This window comes from Paroedura picta, chromosome 3 (genome assembly GCF_049243985.1).
Source record: "Paroedura picta isolate Pp20150507F chromosome 3, Ppicta_v3.0, whole genome shotgun sequence".
Taxonomy (NCBI): Eukaryota; Metazoa; Chordata; class Lepidosauria; order Squamata; family Gekkonidae; genus Paroedura; species Paroedura picta.
Window position 1 is genome coordinate 65,820,259 of NC_135371.1, and position 20,835 is coordinate 65,841,093.

At 42.8% G+C, this 20,835-nt stretch overlaps 2 protein-coding genes across 9 annotated transcripts in view; both read right to left on the reverse strand.

The window, feature by feature from the left end:
• Window positions 1-2,136, reverse strand: part of KDM3B (lysine demethylase 3B) — a 97,405-nt gene extending 95,269 nt beyond the window's left edge. For 4 of the 6 annotated variants that reach the window (XM_077326135.1, XM_077326134.1, XM_077326133.1 and 1 more), the window contains exon 1: window positions 1,804-2,136. In XM_077326135.1, the coding sequence (XP_077182250.1) occupies window positions 1,804-1,974 (171 nt within the window). In that variant the 5' untranslated portion in view covers window positions 1,975-2,136. Of the gene's footprint in view, window positions 1-1,265; window positions 1,290-1,427; window positions 1,652-1,803 lie in introns of those variants that run through there. The other 2 variants (XM_077326138.1, XM_077326139.1) reach the window with 2 other exon arrangements.
• Window positions 2,137-5,039: 2,903 nt separating this feature from the next.
• Window positions 5,040-20,799, reverse strand: LOC143832174 (C-terminal-binding protein 2-like). 3 transcript variants are annotated; one of them, XR_013229120.1, is made up of 10 exons: window positions 20,381-20,799; window positions 17,185-17,339; window positions 16,463-16,607; window positions 15,270-15,476; window positions 13,599-13,813; window positions 10,862-10,992; window positions 10,402-10,529; window positions 9,797-9,917; window positions 8,722-9,287; window positions 5,040-7,791 (listed from the first exon to the last, which is right to left on the reverse strand). XR_013229120.1 is itself a non-coding variant. In XM_077326146.1 (9 exons), exons 1-9 carry the CDS (start codon window positions 20,427-20,429, stop codon window positions 9,119-9,121), a joined length of 1,320 nt encoding a protein of 439 aa, XP_077182261.1. In that variant the 5' UTR covers window positions 20,430-20,799; the 3' UTR covers window positions 5,040-9,118. The 3 variants fall into 3 exon arrangements, 1 of the variants encoding a protein (XP_077182261.1); XR_013229119.1 differs by having other exon boundaries at window positions 8,561-9,287; XM_077326146.1 differs by having other exon boundaries at window positions 5,040-9,287.
• Window positions 20,800-20,835: the final 36 nt, after the last annotated feature.

The following is a 20,835-nucleotide window of genomic DNA, read 5'->3' on the forward strand; positions in this document are numbered from 1 at the left end:
TTGGGCTATTATAATATCAGAGTCCAGTAGCACCTTTAAGACCAAACAAAGATTTATTCAGGGTGTGAACTTTCGAGTGCAAGCACTCTTCCTCAACTGGCCTCTGATTTTATTGTGCTACTTCAGACTAACACAGCTACCCTTTTGAATCTATCTTTATAACAGGGCTATTGTTATAGGATTTTTCTTATACTGTAACCTACCACAAGCCGGTATGCTGAGAGTGGCAGGTAAGAAATATAATAAATAATAATAATAGCATGCTCAGCTGTTAGAAAACCTTTTTGTAAATTCCTGAGATTTCTCTTTGATGCAATTATTTGTAATAAATTCAACAGCTATCAGTGTTGTTAGCATTGACACAACCTAATCTATAATTCTGCTGCTATACAGATCCATCTCATTTTTCAGCATAGTCTGGTTTTGGCTATCTTGAACAGTGTGTCATCTATAAGGGGTAGTCAACTTGTGGTCCTCCAGATGTCCATGGACTACAATTCCCATGAGCCCCTGCCAGGGTTTGTAGTCCATGAACATCTGGAGGACAACAGGTTGACTACCCCTGATCTATATATTTACATTCTTATAATTAGCATTGTCATAGCTGATGCGTATTAGTAAGAACCTGTTCAAACTCTGTAGGATGCCATTTGTTCTTTAAACCAGCAAAATCTCTATACTCATTTTCAGCTGTATTCCTATAATGCTTCCGCTCTGTAGAAGTATTCATCAGAGGTACCTGGGCATAAAAGCACCTGGGCCACTTACCTGGGCATAAAACCAGCAGTCCTCTGATGAGGAACTAAATGCCAAATTGTTGGACATTCTGTTACTCACCCACTATTATAGTGTTCACCCTTTAAAGTCAAAGTAGAACAGTTATGTGGAAAGCTATACTAGCTATAACTAGCAGCCAGGTAGCATTGTGATGGCAGCAAGCATGGAGAAGCATCTCAGTAAGTTGGTAGCCATTAATCTGCAAGACATATTGCTTCCTTTGGTTGCCTACTACTGTTATTGTCTTGAAAAGCAAGAACTTAATTGTGCATATAATAAGCTTTCACATATACTACAATGTTTACTACATAGACAACAACTGTATGACTAATAAAAACAGCACCAGATATGCTAAAACCAGGTCAAATCTGCACTACACTAAAAATCCCATGAAAAAGCTAAATCCTCAGCTTCATAAATAATAACCAGTTTAAACATTTGGAGTCCCCAAAAAACATTTGTTAAAATACTTGTAAATATTACATTACCCATTTTTGTAACTACTGGAGATTCTGATACTCCACTTCTTAAAACAACGTTCCTAAACTGCAATCTAAGAACATAACAAATCTAAGCCACAGAACTCAAGCCAGAAAATGCCAAACATTTAGAATTCTTGCACACTCGACGCACTGCAACGAGAGGATTACCGCCGTAAAGAAATCTGGTTGACCAATCCGCTGAAGTATCGTAGACGTTCGTCAACCGTATCTTCCTTCTCGCTTTAACTCCCCCGCCCTCTCCTCCGAGATAAATAGAGCCGTGTGCGCAGCGCTTTACTTAATGAGAAGCAAAAGAAGGCCTGCCCCAAACGCGGTATTCGAAACCCGCATGTTATCTCGCAGCAAACAGCAGCCCTGCGAGCCACCGGAGGAGGAGGGCATCAAGGCTGACTTATCTTGGCCAAAGAAGGAAGGAAGATAAACCCCTCCCCCGCCTAGACTCCCAGCAGCAGCAGCTCAACAACAACACGCGCACGCACTGGACAAGCACGCCACCCCCATCCCGCCCATGCGAGGGCCTCACCGCCAAGTCCTGGGGAACGGCCCCACTCATAGCCCGCACGGTTCCGCTCCTCCAGGCCCGGGAGGGCAGCGCAGGCCCAGGCTCCGGCCCCGCCGCCTCGCCCTCGCCCGGCCCCGCCACCAGCAACAGCAGGAGCCGCTTCCCCACGGGGGAGGCCGCCGCGTCCGCCATCCCCGCCGGGCAGGAGCCTGCCGCAGCCGCCGCGTCTTCGAGCCCAACGGCCGCCGCCAGCAACACGGAGCGAGCGATCGAGCCAGAGCACTGAGCAGCCCCCCCTCCTCCCCAACCACAGTCCGCCCTGGTCCCGGCGTGCCCCGCGCCAGACGCTACTCTCCTGTCCCGGCGTGCCTCACGTAAGCCAGGCCCTCCCTTGTCTCGCTCTACCGGCGTGCTTTGCGCCAAGCCCTATTTACTTACTTCTCCACTCCCGGAATGCACTGGGGCCACTGCGCGCGAGAGGGGGGGGAGCTTTCTCCACGGGGGGCAGTGCTGGGACAAACCTCCATGACGATGAGCGGCAGGGTAAAGTCTTACCACCGCCAGCCATTTCGTTCTTGCCCACGCCCTACCATTAAAACACTTTTGGTGGCCAACTGCCGCACCTGTTGGGAAAAAATCCCAACTTTAGGTCAGCTGAAGTAGTACTTCAGGTGGAGCTGCTGTATTCTTTGTGCTACGAGTAATTTTCTAGTACAGAAAACACAAAAGGTTAATTCTTAAGCAGCCTTAATAATCCATTGACAATAGAAATAGTACAGAATAAGGCACCCTTTCTCAACCTTTTCACTGTTGAGAACCCCCTGAATCATTCTTCAGACTTCAAGAAACCAGAGAAGTAGTGTAATTGTGCAGAATATAGTTAGGGAGCACTGCTGTGTACCTACCCAAGGATCCTCCCTTTCCCACACCCCTCCAGCCCTGTCATTGGCCATTTTGGGAGGGGTGGGTCAACATGCCCATATGTGATCATATCCATATATTTAATTAACACCCACCCATTCAGGAAACCCTTCAAGGGCTGTCCAAAAGCTTGAGGCTTCCACAAAACCCTGGTTGAGAAAGCCTGGAGTAAGGGATTAAACCTGTTTTTCCTTTGGACTTGCTCAAGTGTTCTCATAATAGCAACACCCACCTTTATGGAAGCCACCCTACCCATCTCCTAGTGAAAATCATTTCTTATTTAAGCACAAGCGCTCAAAAGAATATGCAAATGTATTGACTACTTTCTGTACCTTTATTTCCAGCTATTTTACATGCAGAAGGTTCAAGCCCCAGTTTGTCATACCAGAATCTGGGAGACAGGTTCAAATCCCCACCTCCCATGGACACAATCAATGACCTTAAGGCAGGCTTTCTCAACCAGGATCTCTTGAAACCCAGGGGCTTCTTGATGGTTCTGAAAGGGTTTCCCGAATGGGTGGAAGTTAATGTTTATTATATAGTTTTAAAATGTGTTAAAAATTTATCAGGAAATATGACCATATGTGGTCATATTGGCTTGCCCCTCTCCTCCCAAAATGGCTAATGGTGAACCTGGAGGAAATGGGAAAGGGAGGGGCCACAGGTGGACATGTGCACAGCTATGCTTCCAAACCACATTGTGTACAAGCTGGAGTTTCTCCACACCAGAAGAATGTTTCAGGGGTTTCTCAATGGTAAAAATGCTGAGAAAGGCTGCCTTAAGCTAGTCACATTAGCCTAACCTAACTCACTGGGTTATGATGAAAATAAAATGTTATAAACCTGCTGGTGGAGAAAGAATGCAACCCTACCCAGGAAAGGCTGACTCCTCAATCTTTGGGCAGCTTCTCCATTGATCAGTCTCACCTCAGTCTTGTCTGGGTTGAGCTTGTTTCTTGGCCTTCAGTTATTGTATTACCTTCTCTAGAGGCCAGTCAAGACTTCCACAGACGCACCTGATGCAGCAGTTAGAAAACAGAGCCCAGTGACATTTGCACATTAGTAACAACTTATTTCAAATCACGGGATGACCTCTCCCAGCAACTGTATATATATGGAGGGGGAGGGCACATGCATTCCTGCAGAACCCCATAGCATAAATACCATGGGATTAAACAGCAGTCCTCCAGCACCTCCTTTTGAAACTGGTCACTCAACTAACAGCAGAAACACCAAAACATTACCCCCTACTCTAAACCCAGATAATCTCTTCAGGACACTATAGTTAATGATACTGAAAGCTACTCTAAGAGGTCCAGGAGAATTATCCTGAACCCATCGCTTTCCTGGTATAATTCTGTCAGCGTAATCAAGACCATTGCTGTCCCAAACTAAGGCCTATATAATTGCAGTAGACAATACTGATCATGGTAGACAATTGTGATTCAGCATCTAGTAGCTTCATGTAATTCTGTGTTACCAGTTACCTAAAACATTATAGCAGTGCTGGGATTATGAGAGAATGCAATAATTCCAACATGTTATACAGATAACAAGGGGAAAAGAAGTACCGTAAATGCCGGCGTATAAGACGACCTCCCAACATTTCCACTCAAAATACAGTACTATGGGCCACTATGTCTATCCCAACTGAAGTGCACCTGGCGTATAGGACGACCCCCCCCCCCCACCCACTTGGAGGCATATTTTTCAGGGGGGAAAAGTAGTCTTATACTCCAGCAAATACTGTAATTATAAAAATTTCTCTATCCCTTTTCACATTCCACCTGACTGTTAGCTGCAAGCTACAGGGTTTCCCTTTAAAGATAGCTTAACTTCTGATGATGGTACTCTTGGTGCCCTGCAGGACCGTTACAATATACAAGTTTTAATATATCAGCTTGGAGGATTTTGTATTTAGAATATGGATTTCAGGCCCACTTGATCATCTCACTGCTTTAGAGTTGCCATCTTTACCTTGTAACAAACCAATGCATTGCATATAGTCCAATTTAGGATGAGAAAAGATATGGAATCATCAAACAAATACATTGTAGGGACAACACAAAAAAGTGAAACATTCTCTTTTCATCTGTGCTATGTAATGTATCATACCTATGTGTCAGAATGCAGGGCTATTTGGCTTCTCTTTATAATTATCCCCTTCTGATTGTACTACTCCTGTATGTATCTACACTCATAAACTATAACCCCCTCCCCCTTCATCTGAGTTCAAAAAAACTTTATGCCACAATAAACTTAACACCTACAAGACACTTTATGCAATATGGCATGGCTGGACTAACCCACTGAAAAGTAAAACAAGACAACCCATATGACAATAAAGGAAATATTTATTAAAATATATTCAAGAAATTGTCAAACTTCTAACAAAAGCCAGGAGAGAGCTGAAGGGAGAAACATCTGTACAGGAAACATTGTTGGAAATGCTTTTACATGCTTTATCTTTAAGTTTCACAGTTTAGTTATTGTCTACAAAAATATATTTCTGAAACTCTGAGTCCTCTATAAAAAAGCTGGTCAGCAACAGCAAACCTGACAAGCAGAATACACCTTAGGACAGAGTGAACTCCTCCTGCACATAAGCTTGGCATGACCCAGGTACTCCTGCCACCTCAACATTAGGAAAAGACTACTGCTCTTTGGGATTAAGCTCCATTTTAATTCAGAAGGAAAGCAATTTAAAAATAAGACTCTTTGTTTCTTTCTTCCCCAGCATGCATAAAATCTGGAGCAAGAAGTTGCACATATACACACACAAGAAGAGTTCTCTCAACAAACATCTGTTATCAGGAGAGAAGTCTATCCAAGATACACAGCTTCTTGTGGTAGCTGCTAGTTCTAACTAACAATATACTGTTATGTGCAATCAGATCACTTTCATGAGCACCTAGCCAGTCCTGCTTTCTGGAACAGATGCTTAGTATTAGCAAAGGAGTCTTCTGCTCTGGATCCTCAAATAATGCCATTCTGGTAGTTTCAAAGTCATTTCAATTCCCAAACATAAATTTGGGTAATACTGGTTCATTTTGAAGGCTTAAGGCTTAAAACCATGTTCACCAGCATCCAGAGCCTAACACAATTGTTACCATTGTTAAGTACACATTTCTGATAAAGTAACTAGCATGGTTTCTTAACATGCTAGCTACCTGGGATTTTCCCAGCTTCTCTCCTTATGGAGGTTTTACCTGATAAGTCCTTAGAGGTATTCATGTGTAAAAAAATTGTTTACCAATATATTTGAGAGCCAACTTAAGTGTATCTTATAATTATTCCCTGAAACTGAATAAATGAACTAACTCCAAGCAATCCCACAACTAGGGCCCTCAGTTGGAAAACTTACAAACAGAAAACAGGAATTGCCAGGGGCAAGTTGAAGGGGAGGAGTTAACTGATGTACTCTGCTTATAATGCAATCTGACACCAGGGTAATCAGTTTCCTGTTTCTCTACTACAGGGATGCTCAACCCATGAGTTGCCAGAACTTAAGCAGCAGTTTTAAAGCCACATAATTTGTTAAGTTGCATTGGCCAGTATCCCCAAGTAAGGTAAAAAACATTAGTAGGGACATCTTTCTTCACACCCTGGGGCAATGTGTATTCTGTATATGCACAAGAATGTCACACAAACACAGAACTGATATCCTGAGAAGCTCTGCTTCCATCTTTTATGAACATTTTTGTGTATACGACCATAAGCAGCAAATTGGAAAGGAGTGGTCAGTATATTGTCAGATTCCAAATGGTAAATATGTATTATAGCAGGTCTTCAAGATCCTCCGTTGTTCTTCCTTCACAGTACTACTTCACACTCTCTCTGCAGTTTCCAGGCCCTTATTACCCAACTATCTCCCTGCTCTTTTGGGTAACAGTAAAACATCTCAATGAGGCAAAACAAGTTTGCTGGTCATTAGCATTCATTTATACTATTCAAATGCATGTTTGGGATGAAGGTGGCTAATAATACACACAACCTTCTGAAGTAGTGCAAGACAATATGGATATTTTAAATGCAACAAAAATGTGTTGATGTTTTATAGTTTGGGTGATTTCCCCATATTAACAGATTTGCCAGAATCATCTATCAGCTGGCCAACATATGAATTAAATAACACAGCTTTCCAAGGGCCAGTGCAGATAAAATGCAACACTGGTCCTTAAGCAGAACTAAGGATGGGCCATAGCACCACATGCTGTGCGCCCTCCCCCCAAAAGAAAAATCTCCACTCACTATGTTGATTCAGAGTTATGTTTTACCAATGTTAACCCAGGCCAATATAAATTCAAACATACCTTGATCCTAGTTTTTGGAATCCATGGTAACAGGGAAAAGAGAACCCTATTTCTAGTTCAGCAACATGTTGTATCTGCACTAATCTAAACAATCCAGTCTCATTCCATTTTTAAGAAGGTGTGATATCTGTTCTAATCATAAAATTGCCCCAAAGTAAAGCTCTAGGACTGGATGTTTCATTCAAAGGCTCTCCACATTTAGTGTGCTCCCATTAATATACTGATTAAACCCTGAGCAACCAAAGAGGTATGTTAATCCCCCCCCCCATTTAAACAAAGTTGTAATCATCCAAGGGATTATAAAGCTATTGAGCCTCCCTCTTCCACCTGCTCTGGCACCAGAACCTATGATACATTAAACACTTCCAACTCACATTCTAGCAAAGTACACACTACCAGGAAACCTTATACCAAATTTGGATAACACAGAATTAGACTTCTTTCTTCCTTGCACCTCTTTCTCATTTTAAAGGAACTGCACCCCTGTCTATTTGCACTTGATAATGGAAGGGAAAAAACATTTGCAAGCAGTTGGTAGAAGAGTTGGAAACTGGGAACATGCTATCCTGTTCACTTCTCATTGTAAGTACAGATCCAAGCTGGAATTTCTACTCCACCACAGTTTCAGGTTGACTGGCTGCTCTTTTGTTTGGGAAGCAGATTGGAGAGAGGCAGGAACTTGATTCTAAGAACAATTCTCATTCTCCGTTCCCAAGTTCCTTTGTCAGATGTATGCTCAAATTGGTGGCTTTAAGAAATATTTTTTCTTCTTTGTCTGTGAAATACACCCATCATTAAAAACCTATCCTCGATTAATAAATATTTTGTTTCATACTGAAATATATACTGTACCAGGAAATAAGCAATTTCCCCCCCATAAAAGATAACTTAAACGTAATTCTGCTCCCAAGTATAGTTCAAATTATTCCTTTTAAAACATCCCAGAAAGAAAAACATTAGAATCTGCAATAGCTTAATTATGTTCTTCAAGACAATTGGGTGGCTATCTGCAAGCTCAGAAAATTAGTTTTGTTGCTTTTTTCCCTCTTTTTTTTTTAAAGGCAAAGAGGACTCAATTCAGAGAAAAAGGCTGAAGAACATGAAAATCCAGCACACACTCCTGGGATATTTCATACTAGACAAAGCCAGAGGGAATAATTCTAACTGGGCCTTTAGAGTACATTGGAGAAAGGTCAGAAAGGGCCTAAACAGCTAGAATTTCAGCATAAACCTTTTTTTTTAGAGCAAAGTTGCATTTCTCGTGTGCAAGAACGGGCATAACATAACTTTAAGCCTAAAGTTCTGAATCACCTCCTTTCTTGTTTGTAGCTGAGCTCTCATTCCCTGAGCTGGGCTCAAATCTCAATCAAACCTTCCTTCTCTTGACTTAACAAGAATCTTATATGCTATTAAAGGCTTGTTGTTGTTGTTGTTAACAAGAATCTTGACTGCCAAAACAAAGTCACCAGTTCTCTGCACATGTTTTGAACATAAATCAAATTCCAGGCAGAATCAAATTCCCTCCAGCTCCGGTAAATACTTACCCTCGGTGCCCTAGAAGCAAGTCACCCACTTGTTAAGCTGTTAACAGTATGCAGGTAGGATCAAAGCAGTAAGTGTCCAGAACTGAGAAAGAGGGTTCCCCTTATTCCTAATAAGCAACAGGTAAGCCCACAACTCTTCATTCCCACGATGTCACTTGTACCTGAGTTCTTAGCTGATCTTCAGTTTAAGAAGTCGCCTTAAGAATCCACACCAATCTTGTTCTGGGATCATTGGAGATCTCACATTCAGCCGGGTGCTGTTCTGCGTATCACAGTGGAGGCAGGTGCATGGGAACTTGCATGATAAAACTAAACATTACCAAAAGGATGAAAAGTCACTGCTTCTTTGCCCCATACAAGGAAAGAGATTCACCAAAAGATTTAAACTAAATCTGTTATAAAATATCTGTTTAAAGGCAAGAGCTAGAATTTGCCAACAATGAAATGCATTCTTCTGCCCAGCATGAGCAGGAAACAGTCCATGAGGTGTCACAATAGGTCCTAAAACAGGATAATACCCTGCTTTCTTACGAGGGATGAAAAGACATAGCAGAGATGCTACTGATCAGTGGAGATTTCTCTGTCTGGCTCCAATTTATTTGATTCTCCGGGAGAAGGGGTATGGGGTGCAGAGTGAGACACAGAGGGAATGCCATGAGTTACAATCCCCTCCAATGGAGGCTCTGGCAGCCCTGGGGCTGCTACTCCCACTACTCCTGGAGGAAATCTGTTACAAAAGAAACAAAAACATGATTATTTCAAGTACTTTGTGACTATTTCACTGTTGTCATTTCTCAAAAACTACCCACAAAACGTATAATCATCAGAAATTAAGAACAGTGAAGAGCAGCATAAAATGAACTTGGAGCAGCAATGAAATTTAACATCTGTCTGGTTGCCTGTGTTGTAACACTATATTTCAGCTGATCAAGTCTGGTCCCCATTGCTTTAAGGACAAGCCTCCATGTTAAAATTGCAAAAAGGGGATCTAGCTAGTGGCCCATTTGAAGTAGAAGGGTCCTAAAAGACAGTGGCTTACTCAAGTTGGTACTCTTTGCTCAAGAACAGTCACCTAAAAAAGTAATCATGTTTTATTTCCTGTAATAATGAGTTTGTTGCCAAACAAAAAGATACAAGACAAGGATGGATCAATTCTTACAAAGCTAGGCTGTATCCAGAAAGTTAGGGGACTTACGAGTGCAAAAAGTATTTGGTAAAAATGTACACACATCTCACCTGTAAGCTGCAGCTCCATTAAGCTCTGGATGTACAGTTGCAGGATCAATACTGGACCACTGAGCCGCTAAAAGCAAGTACTCCTTATTAACACAGTTCCTCAGAGCATCAGGTATGTGACCTAACGGTGAAATCAAGAAAAGCAAAATGCTAACTTGCACACAAAAAGCCAAAGCTAACGTGCACAAAAGGAGCAGCAAGTATCCCTACTTCTAACACATAACCTAAGAGATGAAAGAAAAGTCCACTCCATGACCACATTTCTGGAAGGTGCTACACAAAGAAGAACGCCTCATTTGCCCTCCAGTGTTTGCTCTCTCCAAATATTAGACAGTAATCCAATCAACAGAACATCCTCCCAAACTTCACTCCATGCAGAGTGAACACTAGATTCCAAACACTGGGCATCTCCATCTGGGACAGAAGCACCTAAATAAACTATGGAATCAAAGGAACTAGTCCAGTTACTTCCATTCCAGCTCCACTGATTAAGAAAAGAAATCCATCACAATAATCTTAACTTCTAAGAAACCAAGACAATTCCTCCTGCAGATATCTGATCCAGGGAAGTAATCCTGGAAGAAACAGCAGTCTCCCTCAGTTACCTGTGATGGCTCTGCGAATCTCCTTAGCTGCATCCTCCCGGGACTCAATGGATGCCTGTTCACTATACCATGCTGTGTGAGGAGTACAGATCACATTGGGAGCATCTTTGAGGGGGCCATTTGCAAAGCTGTGATACAGAGAAAGAGGTATGTCCATTTACTTTTACATACTTAATTCAGGTCCCCAACGGGGACCCAAAACAGCTTCCACCACTCTCCTTGCCTCCATTTTATCCTCACAGCAGTTCAGGCTGAAAAGTGTGAAAAAGTGTCACCCAGCAAACTTCCTCAGCAGAGTGAGGATTCCAATCTAGGTCGCCCAGTTCCTAGTTTGGCACTAACCGTTATATGCTAAACTGGCTGTCAGGATTCTAAGGCATTTAGGACTGTGATCCCAAGCCGACCAGAGTTCCTGAGTGAGCATTATCCTGCTGAAAAGTACTGATGATAAAGTCATTACCTGAAGGGCTCAGACTCATGCACATCTAATGCTGCACCTCTGATTCTCCCTTCCTTTAGAGCTTGAGCCAAGGCTTTCTCATCAACCAGTCCCCCACGAGCTGTGTTCACCAGAAAACAGCCTTGGCGCATCTGTAGAAATAAATATAGAGGCAGCTGTTGAGAACTAACAGAATGGTAATAACAGTTGCAAAAATTAAAATATGAACACAGGACAGTCATTGTGAACAAGGGGTGAAGTGAATACATTAAGAGGCTAGAAAGCTCACTGCAACCTGAGTTGTGGAAGAGAAACACACTTTTCAGAAAGTACTTCAAGTACTGAACTAATCTAAGAAAAGTTTCAGCAATATAAAAACATCTTAAAAGAGGGGAAATAAGAAAGGCAACAGGAGATGAACACTGGAAGCGGAAAACTTCTAAAATCCCTTGATTAAAGCCTCTCTCCCATCAAACCAGTGCTCCATCTCCACCCAATGGCATTGCTTTTGGCCTACATCCTGGGCTTCTATTGAGGCTGTTTAAAAATGAGAGAAAGAAAAGACCTCTACATGCACATCCATTTTGATAGTTTAGCAACAATTCTGCCTGCAGACATGTTCCTCCCAGCCTGGGAAACCATCTCCCTTTCCCCAGCCTGGAGAAAGGACCAGAATAATCCCACATCAATAAGATCATGCCATCTTTGGTCTCAAGGATCCGAGATGCAGTTGCTTGGTGTTCTGCCTCTGGAGAAAAGTGCTACAAATGGAGATGATGGCTGAGGGCAGATGCTGAGGGAAAATGGAACCTTTAAGAATACCTAGAAAGTGTGGGCTCAGCAGAGAAACCAGACATTATTTCCCACTGACCAAGAAACAGAGGAAGTCTAGGAGACACATCTACAGCAGAAGCTAATAACGAATCGATGGACACTATCTGACCAATTAGCCAATAAGAAGACATATTGCTTATGGAATTAAAAAACATTAACATAACCTTAAATTTAATCTCAATTATTTAGGCAGGTAATGTAAATGATGCAGGACAGGCATCATAAACTGTATTTGTATGCACCAGAAAAGGACTTCAGTGCACTGAACAAACCTAAAGGTGGCAGAGGATAGGAAGAAAATGCTTCTCTACCTGTTTGCTGTCCTATGGAATGGATACTGTATGATATCTTTACTCTTGACGGGCTGGGCTTTCCCAGTTTTCCCCCTATAGCCCATTGCTATAATAATTTTCTCCAGCCAAAAAACTAAAGTTGGCTGGGAAATAGAAGTTTTTAGCCAGAGCAAACCACCCCACCCCCAGCACACGCAAACAAAACAGGAAAGGCTTGTTGGAGCATGATCCTTTGAGCAAATTGCCAGAACACCAGTAGAGCTTACAAGTAACAATATCTCTTTACCACAGCACCTATGCTCATCAAAGACTTAGATGTGGGCTTGCAGATAGAAGGCAGTACCTTATAACTGGATTTAAGTGCTTGCCTCTGACTTGTCTGTCTGCTGTTCACAGCAGAATTCCCCTTCAAATGTTGCAGAGATGAAGACAGTTTTAGCTCCCTCCCTAAAGTTTCAGTCAGACCAGTCTCCAGACTGTGATTGTGTAGTTAGTCCTTCTCATGCTGCATAAGGTATCTAGCAAGCCATCAGCCATGTAGTGCCATATAAAATAGGTCAGTCAGTAAGAATCAATGCTATCAGCTTTAACAGGTGCTCCTAACGCTTCATCCTGGATACAAAGACACTATGGGCACCAGCAATAATCAAAACAGCTATTGCTTGAGATTTTATGGACCTATGTAGAGCAGGTATGTCTTCCTGCCCTTTCTTCTGAACAACAACTTCATCAGACACAGCCAACATTAAAATGTTCCTGCAATCCTCAACAAGGAAAGACAAGCTGGCACTTCCATTTCCTGTTGGAAATGGAATCACATGTAAGAAAGACATGTAAGAAACAAATCAATCCAGTAACTGAGCAAATGGTCCTAGCTTGCTTTGCTATCCTCTATCTATAATTGAAAGGAGTAGGAAGACAAAGTATGAGGTAGCCTATGTATTTTTCTCCAAGAAAACCTACCCAAACCACAACAGTGGTCTTCACTTCATTGGACAGCAAGGGTCCTTTGTATTCCTAGCACGTTTAAAAAATTTATTTTTCTTGGTCTTGGCCAGATGACAGGAGGCCAAGGAGACAGGAGCTCCGTGCCTGTGTGTGTGCGCCAACTGACGCACCAGCGCCCGCGTCTCCCCTTCCCCCCCACCGCGCTGGTTGCATTGGCCTATAATGGCCGATTCGGATGCCGCTGCGCATGACCCTAATCTAAGGCTAGATGGTGGAACCTGTGACAGCTTGCAAAAGAAGATGGAAAAAACCTTTCAGCTCTAAGGAGGAAATAGGAGATGCCTCCTGGTTCACCCCACGGCCAATTCTTCCTTCTAGACAACCTGCATCACATTGGAAAGATCAATCAACTTCTGCACCACTGGATTGAGACAAGAAGAAGGAGGATGGTTGAAAGCTCACAAGGAGGAATTACAAATATTAAACAAGCAAAGACTTGCTATAATATACAACTGTTCCCTTCAAAAAGGTATAGCACATTAAATGAGCACTGAGAGGCCAGACAGACAAGACTAAGTTACATGGTGAAAAGAATCCATAGCTACTTGAAGTGCTTAAAAAAAAACAGCTGAGGCAATCTTCACAGCAGCAACTTGTATTCCCAGCACAATGCAAGGCTGCACCTGTTTAATGGTGAAGTCATTGATGAGGTGGTGATTATGCTCATTGAGGCTGCAGTGCAATGTGATGCAGTCACTGTGCATTAGCAGGTCCTGCAGGGTGGCCATGCGTTGCAATCCCAGGGAACGCTCCACTCCATCAGGTAGATATGGATCATAGAAAATCACATTGAAGCCAAAAGGTTTTGCACGCAGAGCAACTGCTTGCCCAACTCGGCCTTAAAGAAAGAGAATGTGTTCATCTTAAGCACAGCACAATATATTCTTAACTGAGAGCTCAATAACAAGGGTCCTTTGTACTCCAGTATCATATTCATATTATAAGACAAGTTGGCAAAAGCTGGTACACACAGTAGAATCACAAATGGGACAAAGGTAACAAAATTTTCCCCTTGGGCTGTGTTTTTTATTCCATAACTGCATTTGTACCTTGTAGAACCGTGACCAGAGGGGGCCAAGACAATAGTCTTGGTTACTGTGTGTCATTGGCAATTGGCAGGTTGTTTTGAGCCCTGATTTATTTATTTTGAATGTTATTTATATACTGCCACTCCCACACAGTGGCTCATGGCTGGTAACAAAACAGCCCACAATAAAATCCCCCTAAAACAATGAAATCCCACCCTAGGCTGACCTCCACAGCTTTCCTCTGGATGGGTTCAAAATTTGGAATTTGATATTCAATACAGATAAAACCCTCACCCACCCTACAAGCTTCATAACAGTGCCTCAGGCGGACCGCAGCAAGGGGGTAGCTTGATGATCTGGCTTGCTTAGGGAGAGGTCCAGATCTTAATTTCCCCCGCCTCAACCAAAGACCCAGCGGAAGAGCTCCATGATACAGGTCCTGAGGAACTGGGACAGTTTCCTCAGGGTCCTTAGCTCTCCCAGGAGCTCATTCCACCAGGTCTGGACTGAAAAGGCCCTGGCCTTGGTTGAGGCCAGGTACACTTCCCTCGGGCCAGGGACCTTTAGAAAGCAAAAAAACCCTGTGTGTTACTAGAAAGTCACTATGAGCCGTAACTGACAGATGACAGGTCTGATTCAGTATAAGGCAGCATTTTATATAACTCGGTCTCTGCCAATTGGTACTTCCCTTGTGCAGCAGGATTGACAAATATGGGCCAGATAACAATAAGGAAAGGGGGAAGACGTATAAAGCCAATATTTAGAACTAATGATTCCATCTCTGATTTTTTCCAGTTTGAATATTAAACATTTTTTAAAGCTGTGTAGTTAATTTTCTTTTCCTCAGTAGTGGAATCCTTTTCAGAAGTCAGAACTTCTTGAACTTCAGTTCTGAATCAGGGTAGAAAATGTAATGAATTTTAAAACAGATGGCATAAGGCAGTGGTTAGGGTTTTCTCCAGGTGCATTTCTTCAGCATAGGCATACAGGGGGGATTCGGGGAGATGGCGACATCTTGATTTGAAAAAAAAAAAAAAAAAGACCATGCAATTGGGTTGAGTCAAAAGATATCAAATGGTGGCTTACAAGTAGTACCTTCCAGTGCCTTCAGTCTAACATTCTATTCCTGGATTCCCAGGATGTTAATACTATGTTTTAGCTGCTAGAGATTTACTCTGTTGATCACTATCTCTATTGAGATTTTCAAAGTGCTCTGCTAGTCCTAAAAGAGCTCTTTCAGAATATACAAAAGCATCAACTTCTTACCAAGACCAATGATGCCCAAGGTCTCTCCACGGATACGCACAGCACCTCCAGCCACCTCTCTAATTTGTTCCATGCTTGAGGCTCTGTTTCCTTCTCGCATGGCCTGGTGGAGCCATGTAACCCGCCGATACAAATTCAGGATGTGGCAAAGTGTGGAATCAGCTGTTTCCTCCACAGAAGAGGAAGGGATGTTGCACACAGCAATGCCTAAGAAGAAAGAGAAAAGAGGCCTTAAGAATCCATAAAGCAAGATGTGAAACCACATCCCAATATACCAGTGTGACAGGCAAGACAATATATTGTCTCACCTATAGTGTATTTATTATTCAGCAATATTACATTAGCTCCATTCCCAACCCCAAATCTGATTTTCAGGTAAACCCAACCTCTGTCGCCACTAGTAGTTTTATTCTTAGTCCAGAGAGCAAGAAGATTCTTTGGCCTAAGAAGTCTGTAGGAAGAAAGCACAAAATGCAGCACCGCATGGAGTCTGATACTAGTCTATCTCACCTACAAGAGTTCTTTCCCTAATCCAGTATTAGCTCTCCTATTTGTCAGGCAAAGATCTTCCCTAGTTCTGCTACCAAGAAAGTTGAAGAATTTTCCTTCCCTTCCTAACCTTTCTTGTGTTTTTACTATAATATTTATTATATTGTTATAGCCTTTGGCCTCATGCAATAAAATTTTACCTACCTAACAACATGCTTCTTCAAATGTTCCTCTTGGGAGACAAGAGATCCCCAAGAGCAAAATGTGGCATCTGCAAAGGGAGGAGGGAAAAATCACTTCCCTCTTTTCTATCACTAGAAATTTTCCATTAACTTTAATTTTCCATTCCTTTAATTCTAAACTATTTTTTTAAATAGTGTCAAAATTTTCTAAGCAATCAGAACAACAAAAAAGGGTTCCTTAGGCACCATGCGTGCTGTTCCATTTACCGTGCTACAAGTCCAGGTGTACTACAGCCTTCAGCAAGCTGTTATTTTTCAGCCTCAGTTGCACACTTCTGAAATTTTAAGAGTACACACAAAGTTTCCTTATGCCGAGCCAGATCACTAGCCCATCTATCCAGTACTGCCAGTCAACAGCCCTTCAGGGTCTCAGGTGCAAGTCTTTCACATTGCCTGATACTTGACCCTTTAACTAAAGGGTCCTAAAAATTGAAGCAGGCACCTTCTGCATGCAAAGCATACCTAATTCTGCAGCTGACTTGATATCCACATTGTCATAGCCACTGCCAATTCGCACGATGACCCGAAGAGCTTTGAACTTCTCCAGGTCCTGGCGCGACAAGGTAATGGTGTGGTACATCAGAGCCCCAACAGCTTCATTTAGCACCTATAGGAAGGCAGAACAACAAAATGATGCTTGCTGCACAGCACTAGAACAAATCAGATCAGTATACTAAAATCCACTTTCTAAGTTTGCTAGCAATGAACTTCACACCCAGTTTGGGCAAGCACCCTTTTCCCACACTTCCAGTACAAGACCCATACCCCAAGTTCTCCATTAGTTTAGGGCAGCCGTTCTCAACTTTTTTACCATTGAGAAACTCTGAAACATTCTTTAGACTTTCAGAAACCCCTGAAATAGCACAATTGTGCAGAATATGGCTAGGAAGAATAGCTATGTACATGCCCACTCAAGGCTCTTCCCCTTCTTAACCCCTCCAGGCCCATCACTGGCCATTTGCGGGGGTCGACATGACCATATATGGTCACATCACCCAATAAATGTTTTAATTTTATATAAAACTAAATTCCCTGCCCTGCATCCTGGATTTTACCAAGATTTGAGTAGGTGAGGATGAGTCAGTTACAAAGAACAGCTAGCTATAGACCCATGTCAAAATTTGTGAATCCTTGAGCCAGAGCCTTTGTCATTGGAAGAGAAGATCTCAGCCTCACATGCTTACCTTTTCATGGATTTCCTGAGTAGACTGGGCATCACAGAAAGCCACTGTGGCAACATCCTTCAGAATAGGCATCTCTACGGTGCAGTCTCTGCCATCCAGGAGGGCAACCAAGGGACGTGCTGGCATTGGGCCATTACCAATTGGAGGCCTTATACCTACAGAAGAACAGACATCTTAATTAACTGTCATAACCAGCAAAGAGCACATGTTATTATATTTCTATCCTGCCTTTTGTTTTGCACACAACTTACATAGGAGGCCTCCGATCCAATCACTGAGCACATCAAGCTCATCTTAGCTTCTGGAAGACCACAGTATCCTGCGCCCTCTAACCTTGTCCTGGGACATGTTATATTATCAGCCTTAGTAAAACAGCGTTCAAAATGGATGTTACCTTAACTGGAAGAGTTGCTTTTAAGATATGTTTTCAACACATATAAAAACTCCCACGACTCATTCATGTTAATACATGCCATATGCCCTCTTCATTTTATTCTTTTTCTCATTTGGGATTGGGATAATAGAATTTAATAATGGGTTATATTGCAACATAATGAATAGTGGAATGTAATGTAATTTCAAATGGGAGACTGGCATTTAATTCACTGGTCTGGGGACAGGAGATGTAACTGCACAGCTGGTCACTTGTAGTGATGCTGCCATGCTTGGGAGGAGATAGTTGGAGAGTAGTGACAGGTTTTCTGTTAATTACTCTGAGTTCCACAACTGGGAATGCATCTGTTCCTTAGTCTCCAATCTTGGCATTTTAATTTATTTTCTCCCCAGAGTTGAATCCAAACAAATGATAAACTTAGCTTGTTATGTATCTGTTAAACATCTTCATTATGACATTCCTTGCCTATATGTGTGGACTTGTAATTCCCATCTACTGGTGACTGAGGAAGTTGCTGTGCACACAAAAGCTTACACCTTGAATAAAACTTTGTTGGGTCTTAAATGTGCCACTGAACTCAAACTGTATTCCATTGCTTGAACAAGTGATACACGCCACTGGGTTCAATCAGACTAGTGAGCTATATAACTGGCTGTCAAAAAAATCCCCCAAACCTGTGTACACTAAAGAATCATAATAAGATCTTTCTCTGACTGTAATGGTGATCAGAAATAAAGGAAAATCAGGATCCGTTTCCAGAGAGAGAAAATGCTTAGTACATCCAGCATGTGCACAATTAACCATTTCAGATTCCAACAGTTAATAGTAAAGGTAAAGGTATCCCCTGTGCAAGCACCGAGTCATGTCTGACCCTTGGGGTGAAGCCCTCTAGCATTTTCTTGGCAGACTCAATACGGGGTGGTTTGCCGTTCCCTTCCCCAATCATTACCATTTATACAACAGTAATTGCTAAATCTTATTGTAATGAACTTCTCTAGATCAAAACACAAAGCTACTTAAATGAAACAAATGCTGCAGGCTTAAGAATACATGTGGAAATAGATCCCATGGATTCAACTGGACTTATTTCCAAAGAAACAAGTGCAGGATCAAATTACAAAACATAATGACGACAGCTTTTATGATAGCTATGAGTTTGCTATGAGGAAACATGTAGATGAAAGACATTGTGCTTTTGATGTGTTTTAAACTAGGATTCTAGGGAAGCAAAAAGCATCTGAAAAACTGCTCCCCTCCAGCTAATACAGTGTGTGTAGACAATGTTGTTCATGCTAGTGATCCCAGAGCCATGCTGACTAGAATGGAATATATAGATAAGCAGTCCCTCTTTTATCAACTGCGACATGGGAAGGGTAAATAAGATATTAGCAACTATATTAGCAACTTCCTGTATCTCCTTAGGATGATAAGTAGTTCTGGAATTATTGGCACAATGACATTTTGGGCCACAGGACACCATATCACTGTACACATCTGAGCATCTTAAAAGAAACTGCAGGCAATTAAAGATCAATCACATGAGAAGACAACTGAGAGAGTAAAGAAAATAGAATGACAAACAGCAGCTGTGTTATCAATACACACTTCTCACAATTTACTGCATTTTCATGCGTCCACACATTTCGTCTTGTACATAAAAAAACCCTCCTTTTCATCACAGCATTAATGTATGCAGAACAGCTTTGTAGATAGCCACTTGGCACAGGTGTGTAGCAGTGCCAGATTAATAGGTTGCCAAATATATGAAATATGTATTTCAGTACACACAAGCTGTATATACAAGTAACCTTTTCAAAAAGCCTCTTACAATTAATTTCCGACACAAGACTCAAGTAAGCGCCTGACCAAAGCATCAGTAAATTGTTTCTGAACTATTCCAAGACCATGTGTCTGAACTTCTACCACCTGCTCTTACCTCCTCCCCGAAAAATATTTTCATACACATTCCAAACCTGGTTCCTTCCCAGACTATGAAATATAGGCAACTGGCCCTCTGTTTCCCATACAAGATGGACACTACCAGGGCAGTCTCTTTCTCAACATGAGTGATAGACTGTGGCAGACTCATTTTCTCTGAAATATTTGAATCTACTTTGCTCATAAACACAGGGTAAGGCTGCTATCTTGGTTATCAGAAGAAACTCAGGCAGTCTCCTCCCTTTCTTCAGAATACTACTAATGAGACACCCTGAAGGAAAGTAAGTACATAATGGTACCCAACTATTGGAGCTGGTCATGGATGCTGCAACTAAGAACAGGAGTGCAAAACCATCAGATCAAATAGGATCTCAGTGATTGCATTGTGGATCTAATTTTCTACCCCAACTTGTATTACACGGGGGAAAATACCAGTCCATTTGTAAAGCTTATGAAGGTGACGCACCAGTCCAGATATTGCACAAATTTTAAGTATTTCTGAGCACAAAAGATGTGGCTTGGAACTCTTATTGATGGCCACCCATTAATTTTCCTTGAGAGTCTCCAAGACTTTGAACAAATCGGGTAATCGCTCCAGCATCCAAGTTCACAATGGGCGGAATTGCACTGATCTCTGGCAACTGGTTGGATGTCTTTAAAACAAACGTACGGTACAGTAATAATAAAGGTTGCTGTCACCCCAGCTTATGGAGAGCAACTCGGGAGCTGAGGACCGGAGTGCGAGCCTGCGACAGCTTGCGATGAGACACACCAGCACCCAGCTGCTTGGGGCAGAGCTCGGCTTGGTCTCTCCGCCAGCCCAGCCCAGCCCAGCCCTGCCTTCCCTTGCACTCAGGGCGTTACCTTCGCAGATGCGGTCCAGCCTCTGGCGCTTCACTTTGTGTCTGTCCATAGGCGACGGCAAGACGGGCCCACGCGACTCTGACGGGCGAGCGGCGAGGAAGGGAGGGCGCAACTAAAAGGCACAGCCCGGGCTCAGCTAGCGGGACCGAGTGCAACGAGAGCGGCGGGTCCCGGCCCAAGGCACAGCAGCTGGAGGAGGAGGAGGCGGGATCCCCAGCGGCTCGTCGCCCGCCTCTGCCCTCGCGGGAGGCGGCGGCAACTGGGCCGCTTCAGTCAGTGCAGCACGGACCGCGTCCGCCTCGTCTCCGCTCCACCCAGCACAGCGCCCCCCTCCACTGCCTCGCCACCGGCCTCCAAAAGGAAGCGGAAGGGCCGGACCTCCGTCAGTGCCCGGGCCAAGCGGGCTGCGCCAGCCATAGAGGAAAGCCTAGAAAGCCCCGACATCCAGCCAATCA

What these genes read in the sequence shown, in the direction of transcription:
- LOC143832174 (XM_077326146.1), bottom strand. Translation starts at nt 20,429, where the DNA reads ATGGACAGACACAAAGTGAAGCGCCAGAGGCTGGACCGCATCTGCGAA. An exon ending in GCTGGACCGCATCTGCGAAG is followed by an intron (nt 17,340 to 20,380) that starts GTAACGCCCTGA and finishes GTTCTTCTGTAG; the next exon opens with GTATAAGGCCTCCAATTGGT. An exon ending in CAAGTCAGCTGCAGAATTAG is followed by an intron (nt 15,477 to 16,462) that starts GTATGCTTTGCA and finishes CTTTCTTCTTAG; the next exon opens with GCATTGCTGTGTGCAACATC.